We start from the raw sequence: 8,999 nt of genomic DNA, 5'->3' as shown, positions 1-8,999 counted from the left end.
TTCTGCATGTGTCTTGTTTTTTATGGAAGACTTTGCAGGGGTTCATTTCTAGAAATGAATACCATCACATAAAGTGAATTTTAACGTTACTTGTACTACCTGTATTTTTTTTATGTTAAAAGATGGACATTGCTGCGTAATAGCAAACCCTAAATAAATCAATTTTGACTATAATCCTGAGATGAAAGCCTAAAATGACTGTCAGAAATCTAGAATGATTTGAGCAGATGTTTTATTTGTCATAAACATACTGCACAGGGAACACTGTAACAAAATTCACCTGCCCCCCTAAACAAAATAGTGTCACAAGGTTAAGTTTGTCTAATAATGAAACACTTTCAGTGGTGTGCAGGTATAGAAAATAACAACCCAGGTTCTTAAACCATAAAACCAATAGAATATATCCATGAAATCATCTGAGAATTTATAAGACCACCCTTGATTGACCACTGCATTCAAAGCGATTAATATCATCCTATTGGACTATAAAAGCACTAGTGTTGTGCATCATTCACATTGTATATGCGTTCTACATAACACACTTCAATGCATGTGCTGCACACTTTAGTTTGATGGTACTTTAAGAAACAGTCAGTTGTGCAACATCCATTGTTTGACTAGTGTTTGCTGGGCTTACTAACCTGCAACTAGCTTTGATTTTGTCTTATATGAAGCGTGAAGAAATGAACAGTTGATTTTATTAGATACCAGCATGCAAACCCAGCCAAAAAATTGGACAAACGTGACTGATTTTGTTCCTTATGATCTTAAAAACGTTGATTAAAAGATCTATGCCTAAGTGCTTGAAATTCATTTTGTAGGCTAAACTAAATGTTGTTTTCAACCTTTTTTTGGACTTTGCCATAATTCATGATGATGACAGATTTGCATTTTTTAAAACCATGATCATCATGAAATGCTTTTACAGCATAATACTGTAAAGTAATGGACTTTGTCACTGGTCGCCTTCCTATAATGCTCTGCAGAAGGTTTATAAGTGTCTATCAGCATGCTGTTGCTGTCACTCAGACTGTGAGAAGTTCGCAGTAGGAAGGTCACTCCCTGGCTAATGAGGAAAGGGTTTGCAGCAGGTTGTCCAGACCCCATAAGTATCCGTCTTCTCGGTTGCCCTCCTCCCAGGGTCTGTAGTGATCCAGGTTCTGTCCTTCTGGGAGAGGTGTGGTCTTGCCAAAATCTATGAGCCAGACTTCAGCTCTCTCTGTGTGGTCGTGAATGAAGAGAAGCGAACTCCCAATTACCTTTAAAGACATGAAAAAGTTTGAGGTGGGCAATATCATATGTATGAAAAAACTTTTGAACATTTCTGTAACATTTTTTAATGGTTTTGAAAGCAGTCTCCTACACTCAGAAAGGCAGCTTTTATTTTATCAACATACAGTAAAAACAGTCATATTGTGAAATATTTTTACTATTTGTAACTGTTTTATATTTTAAAATGTAATTTATTCCTGTGATGAAAAAGCTGAATTTTCAGCAGTCATTACTTCAGTCTTCAGTGTCACGTAATTCTTTAGAAATCATTCTAATTTGCTGATTTACTGTTCAAGAAACATTTCTTATTATATTCAATGTTGAAAACAATTGTGTTGCTCAATATCTTTGTATAAACCATATGTATAAACGCTCAAAAGAACAGCATTTATTTGAAATAGAAAACTTGTGAAACATTATAAATGTATTTGCTGTGACTTAAATTTAACGCTTCCTTGCTGTATTTTCCGTTATTTATGAGACAACGCTTCCTCACCAAGCGTGCAATTTTCCGTTACTTATGAGACAGCGCTTCCCCGCCAAATGTGCAATTTTCCATTACTTATGAGACAACGCTTCCCCGCCAAATGTGCAATTTTCCGTTATTTATGAGACGGTTTGACGGCAAAAGTAGTATTTTCCGTTATTTCTGAGACAACGCTTCCCCACCAAACATGTAATTTTCCGTTATTTATGAGATAGTGCTTCCCTACCAAACACAAAATTTTCCGTTATTTATGAGACGGTTTGACGGCAAACGTAGTATTTTCCGTTATTTCTGAGACAATGTTTCCCCGCCAAACGTGCAATTTTCCGTTACTTATGAGACAGCGCTTCCCCACCAAATGTGCAATTTTCCATTATTTATGAGACAACGCTTCCCCGCCAAACACAAAATTTTACGTTATTTATGAGACGGTTTGACGGCAAAAGTAGTATTTTCCGTTATTTCTGAGACAACGCTTCCCTGCCAAATGTGCAATTTTCCGTTACTTATGAGACAACGCTTCCCCGCCAAATGTGCAATTTTCCGTTACTTATAAGACAACGCTTCCCCGCCAATTGTGCAATTTTCCATTATTTCTGAGACAACGCTTCCCCGCCAAGCGTGCAATTTTCCATTACTTATGAGACAACGCTTCCCCGCCAAATGTGCAATTTTCTGTTACTTATGAGACAACGCTTCCCCAACAAACAGATATTTCTGTTATTTATGACACAACGCTCTCCGCCAAACATGGAATTTTCCGTTATTTGTGAGACAACGCTTCCCTGCCAAACACAAAATTTTCCGTTATTTATGAGACGGTTTGATGGCAAACGTAGTATTTTCCGTTATTTCTGAGACAACGCTTCCCCACCAAATGTGCAATTTTCCGTTATTTATGATCCAACACTTCCCCGCCAAATGTGTAATTTTCCGTTATTTATAAGATAACGCTTCCCCACCAAACATGGAATTTTCCGTTATTTGTGAGACAACGCTTCCCTGCCAAACACAGAATTTTCCATTATTTCTGAGACGCTTTGACACCAAACATAGTATTTTCTGTTATTTCTGAGACACCGCTTCCCTGCCAAATGTGCAATTTTCCGTTATTTATGAGACAACGCTTCCCTGCCAAACATGGAATTTTCCATTATTTCTGAGATGCTTTCCCATCAATCACAGTATTTTCCATTATTTATGACACAACACTTCCCGGCCAAATGTGTAATTTTTTGTTATTTCTGAGACAACTCTTCCCCACCAAACACTGTATTTTCCGTTGTTTATGAGACAACACTAATTACAGAATTTTACGTTATTTATGAGACAACGCTTCCACGTCAAACCCATAATTTTCCGTTATTTCTGAGACAACGCTTCCCCGCCAAACACAAAATTTTCCAGCTTTTCACTGTTATACGCTCGAGCGCTGTCTCCTGAACACGACATCTGAATGAATCCAGATCTCTCATCTCCCAATCAGAAACAATGGTGAGGAAGAAGCAGAAGCAGAAGAAGCAGAATTTGCTTACAAATTAGCAAAATCTCATTTGTACGCAAATATATAGTATATATTCTGGTTAGACATTAATTTTATAAAAATTTGAAAATTGAAACATTGCTCAACTCGGAAAGAATTAAGATAAAACACATTACTAAAAGAAATCTTGTATTTTACCTCATGTTTCTTGAAGAACTCTGAGACCTTCAGTGCCTTTTTAATATCTTCAAGTCTTGTAATATAGGACTTCTGTTAGGTTGGTGAAGGGGAAAAAAAGCACAGCATGAATCAGTAATTCAACTATAATTATGCTAGAAGTTATTTTTTCAGTATTCACTCAAGTGAAGCTTCAATTACACAAAGACACCTTGTAAGTGCAGTTAATTTGTTTTAGGTTTTCTTTTCTGTTGAGGCATTATATTTTACTGTGCTTGGCTGTAATAAATATATCCTTTTACAGTTTTTCTCAATTGCTAAAACACTATAACCAATCTTTTGAACTAAAATTTCAAAATCATAATGCCATTTTTCAAAAAGCACACCCATTTCCCTGAACTATAAACACTATTCCCCTGCTTTAACACATGAGTCAGATTTGGTGAACTGTTACTGCAAAACTCTATACACAAATCCCTACATTTCTCAGTGCTTACACCATGTGATAATTTAGAAAGCACTAGCATTCAATATTATTCACTCAAGTCTACAAAGTTTGAGCTCAATTAGCATACAGTTACCCAAGTGGAAACATTAGGAGTCAAAATTTATCACACATCAATCAGAACCTTTGATGGCGATAAAAGGGCCAAAGTCACCTTACAGTTTGGTGCATTTCTCAGATCAGAAATGAAATTCTCAAAACTTGTTCAACCTTCACACCATCTAGTCACTTGTGCACATCATAAAATGTTTCTAATTTTTTTGAACAAGTTGCGTTTGCTTTGGTACGTTCATGCAACTGATTATGCAACTGATTTGTCTGTGGTTTCCTACATTATCAGTTCCTATTGTCATGTTGCTATAGTCTTACCCCTCAAAACATTAAGTCATTAGCTTATCGTATATGTCTTTGAAGTAAATGCTAAATTTTTGATCTAGTTGTCATAAACTGACAGGCATATTCTACACATTTCTATTAGACTTTTTGTAAATTTGCCATGAATTGTTTATGTGAATATTGACTTTCACTAATGTAGAGACTACAGATCAACCAATGATAAAGCAGTTCTCTGAAATAGCTCAAAGTTACATCTCAACATCTCATGAACCTTCGATTGGATAGCATATATAGACAGAGGACAACAAATGTTGTGTTTAAGCAATTGAGAAAAACTGTAATGTAATGATTTTAAACCATACAGACCCCATACAGCTTTTATGATACTTTCAACTGCCTAATGGGAGCATTAAAGATATCTGACCGTTTTACATCAGACATATACATCCTGGATACAGAGTACTTAAGGTGTTCATTAAGCCACAAAGAGAACATTGTTCCATTGAAATGTAGGTGTGCATGCATTATGTCACAGAACAGGTCGGTCAAGTTCTCAAGAACTCACGTACAATTATGTTTTTATTGCCTTCAACGAAATCCTTAAAGACTTGAATGACGTCTTCCTTTGAACGGGTCTTTTTGAAGTCTGTGTTGCAGGTTTCCCCTCTCTGAAAAAAGAAAACAACGTATTGTATTAAATGTAAAAGGAAAAAGTCAGATGAAGAGCTTTTACTGACAAAAACAGCAGGTTGAGGATAATAGAGTGTTCCCACAGTCAAAGAAAAACATGGAAAAAGCAGAACATTTTGAAGTGAGTGGGAACGTTGGTAATGTCAGTACACTCTCAGAAAAGGTACAAAAGATGTCTCTGGGGTTGTAATCTTTTTAAAAGGTACACTTTTGTACCTTTAAGGTACTATTATCTTCACTTTAGGTAGTAATATGTACCTTTAGGTGGTGTTAAGGAGCAGCTAATTACATGTACGTAATTGCGTATTTAATTACAAAATAAATGTAACTATAATCTGTTACGGTTACTGAGCATAATTAAAATTAAAAAAGCATAATTAAATTGTAGTTACTTGTGAAAATGTTAACGATTATAGAGGGGGGTTACATCTGAATATTTTCACACACACACACACACACACACACACAGATTTGATTGATTTCTTTCCGAAACTAAAGAGGTGCTAAAATCTAATTTTGTGGTAGATGTGCTTTAAAAATAAATTATTATAATCTTAAAGTAATGAAGTCAGACAGTAATGAGTACTCCTGTTAACCCTGCCTGCTTTAAATGTTTGGAAAGTATTAACAGTTTAGAAGAATTAAGAAATGTAAATTTAGAAAAGCCATCAAATGTCATCAATTACATTACTTTAATAAAGTAATTAAAATAGTTACACTACTTTTAAAATTACATTTTAAATAGCGTAATGTTTAATCCGTAACCTATTACATTTCCAAAGTAATCCCCCAAACACTGCCTATAAGGTACCAATATGGACCCTTCAGGTACAAAAGTGTACCTTTTTGAAAAGCTTCTGCCCCAGTGACAGCTTTTGGACCTTTTTTTCTGAGTGTACAAAATATGTTAATACATTAATTCTAGCATATTTAATAGTGTTTAAAATGATTTATAAATTATCTTGAACTGATTTGTGTTAGTAATTAATACAAAAACAATAAATAATAATAAATACATTATATATATATTTGTATTGTTATCAGTTTTACTAACAGAATAATAATAATTGTATTGTTTTTTTATGCATTTAATAGTTTAATATGAAAATGTATTACTATTATTTATTTTTTATTATTAATGCTATAGAATATTAATAATTCATATTAAAAATTGTATGTATGTACATATTTAATAGTTTACTATGAATATGTTTATATTTATTAAATTATCTTGAACTGATTTGTGTTAGTAATTAATACAAAAACAATAAATAATAATAAAAAAAAAAACACACACACACACACACACATATATATATATATATATATATATATGTTTGTATTGTTATCAGTTTTACTAACATAGAATAATAATAATTGTATTGTTTTAGTTCTTTACCCATTTAATAGTTTAATATGTAATATTCAATATAGTAAATGAAAATTGATTATTATTATTATTTACTAGTATTAATATTATAGAATAAATTAATTAATATTATAGAATTAATAATTAATATTAATTGTATTTATGTACATATTTATTAGTTTACTACGAATATGTTTAGATTTATTTATTAATATATAATAGTAATGTTTTTTTTTTTTATTTATTAAAATATAATAGTAATGGCATTGCTAAATGCAAATGTATTTATTTATATTAATAATTTCATATTACTAATTTTATTGTTATTTATTATTATTAGGTATAACCAATAAGATTATTATATAATATTTATAGTTGATATTAATGGGTTTGTTAAATGCATTTATTTAACAGTGTAACCTTAGTACAAGTTCTTCTATCCTGTTTTTCTGCTGAACTCCAATTTTACTTGTTATGAAGCAGGCTGTGATTTTCAGTCACTGTGGCTACCTTGATACCCTCAATGCGGAAGCCCAGAGTGTTTGTAGAGCTGAGACTTTCTCTCCACTGCATATAGCGTGGTTTGGTAACAGCCTTCTGTTTCTTCTCCTCCGCCGTAGGAGCCTCGTTGTCCACCTCCAGCATCTTATTATACAAGTCTTCACGCAGCTTTGGCTTCACCCTTGCCCGCACCAACTCATCCTCCAGATACGTCCTAAAAGACAGACAGAAAGAAACAGAAAGAAAAAATAACATAAACCTTAGGTTTAACCTTTTAAATAACCTAATGGAAAGGTCAATTAATCATGCCTGAAATGTTAATTCAGTCATCTGCCGTTTTTATTTTTTGCATGCTTGAACTTTACTTGACTTCCTGTGTGAGAAGAGGAAGTCACCAAGGAACTCCTTGCACAAAATGTCTCTCGATGTGTAAAAAGAATGCGTGAAGTGTGTGTGAGAAGGAAGCCCTCAGGGACGCCCTGTGTCTGCCTCGCTGAGCGTGCATCTAAGTTGTCACTGCATGTGCACAGGAAGTGGTTATTATTGTTGTGCGAGGGCCTCTCTCTCTCTCTCCTCATGAGCTCCACCCATTACCCTGACAGGATGCAGGCCAACAACCAGAACAGGTGTTTCAGCAAGCAGAGTAAACCTACCATGCACTATATATTAGCACGACTATAAAATTACACATTAGCAAAACAAGTAATACCTTCTATTTAATAACAATAATTTTAATATACTATCACTATATTAAATAGAACATCATATTAATATAATTAATAGTATATATTTAAATATTTGCACTTTCTATTTTAAATAAATGCTGTGAACTTTCTATTAATGAAAGAATCCTGACAAAATGTATCTTGGTTTGCACAAAAATATTGAAGTGACAGTTCATCCAAAATAGAAAATTCTGTCATTAATTATTCTCCCTTATGTCGCTCCAAACGGTTAGACTTTGTTCATCTTCGGAACACAAATTAAGATATTTTTGATGAAATTCCAGAGCTTTCTGACCCTTCTGCAACACAACTTACATTTTCAAGGCCCAAAGGTAGTAAAGAAAATTTGTTATTGCTAAAATAGTCTATGTGACATCAGTAATCTTCATGTGCAAAGAAAACCTTTTCTTTATGCTGAGTATGCAGCAGTTTTAGTGTTTGATCGGGATAAGGGGGTCCTAGAGGAAACTATGACGTTGCAGCTTCAAGTGATGTCTAAATGGTTTCTAGATAATAAACTTTCCTTACATGCAGATAAAACTGAGGCCATTTGGTTAAGATTAACGATATGGCAATAGAGGCAAAAATTTTGTAAATTATTTTGGTTGTTTAATAGACAATAAACTAACGGGTATTTACAAAAATATGTGATAATGTAATATAATAATGGTAAAATTAGGTTTTTAGCGAAGTAAGTGGATTTATTGGATGTTTGCTCCTTAAAATGATTGGCTGGTCTCATTTTGATTATGGTACCTCCTTTTGGTATAGTAATTGTTCTCAAGTTATGAAAAATGAATTGCTAAAAGGCTCTAAATAAATTAGTTAGGATCATTTTAAAAGTGCACTGTTGATCTCTTTTAAAAAGTGAAAGTTTTAAGGAGTTGGGTTTATTGACACTGAAAAAAAGGCTGCTGTTTTTAAAATTGGGTGTGACGTATAGAATTGTTAAAGGAGAAGTCCACTTCCACATGAACAACAATTTACAGATAATGTACTCACCTCCTTGTCATCCAAGATGTTTATGTTCTTCTTTCTTCAGTCGTAAAGAAATTGTGTTTTTTGAGGAAAGCATTTCAGGATTTTTCTCCATATAATGGACTGATGTGGTGCCCCGATTTTGAACTTTCAAAATGTACTTTAAATGTGGCTTCAAACGACCCCAAATGTGGTTGTAAACAATCCCAGTCGAGGAAGAAGGGTCTTATCTGGCAAAATTTTCATTTAAAAAATACAATTTATATACTTTTTAATGTCAAATACTCATCTTGTCTTGCTCTCCCTGAACTCTGTGTATTCTGACTCAAGACAGTTAGGGTATGTCAAAAAACTCTTATCAAAACTCAACCGTATTTTGTCATTTCAAAATTATCCTACACTGATGTAGAAGTACCGGCCCAGTCTTTGCAAAGTGAACATGCAAAAAAGATCAAATACCCTTAACAAAAAAGGTA

The 8,999-nt window shown here is 33.5% G+C and overlaps 1 protein-coding gene across 1 annotated transcript in view; it reads right to left on the bottom strand.

Annotated features, from left to right (window-relative positions):
* itpka (inositol-trisphosphate 3-kinase A) overlaps nucleotides 1-8,999 on the bottom strand; it is an 18,387-nt gene continuing 9,388 nt past the window's right edge. Inside the window, exons 4-7 of the mRNA XM_051132926.1 lie at nucleotides 6,830-7,034; nucleotides 4,830-4,928; nucleotides 3,441-3,512; nucleotides 1-1,259 (exon numbers count right to left, since the gene is read on the bottom strand). Coding sequence (XP_050988883.1) covers nucleotides 1,056-1,259; nucleotides 3,441-3,512; nucleotides 4,830-4,928; nucleotides 6,830-7,034 — 580 coding nt within the window. The 3' untranslated portion in view covers nucleotides 1-1,055. The remainder of the gene's footprint in view (nucleotides 1,260-3,440; nucleotides 3,513-4,829; nucleotides 4,929-6,829; nucleotides 7,035-8,999) is intronic.

The sequence above is a fragment of the Labeo rohita genome, chromosome 17 (assembly GCF_022985175.1).
Source record: "Labeo rohita strain BAU-BD-2019 chromosome 17, IGBB_LRoh.1.0, whole genome shotgun sequence".
In the NCBI taxonomy this organism is placed as follows: Eukaryota; Metazoa; Chordata; class Actinopteri; order Cypriniformes; family Cyprinidae; genus Labeo; species Labeo rohita.
This window is presented reverse-complemented; position numbering and strand designations above follow the sequence as displayed.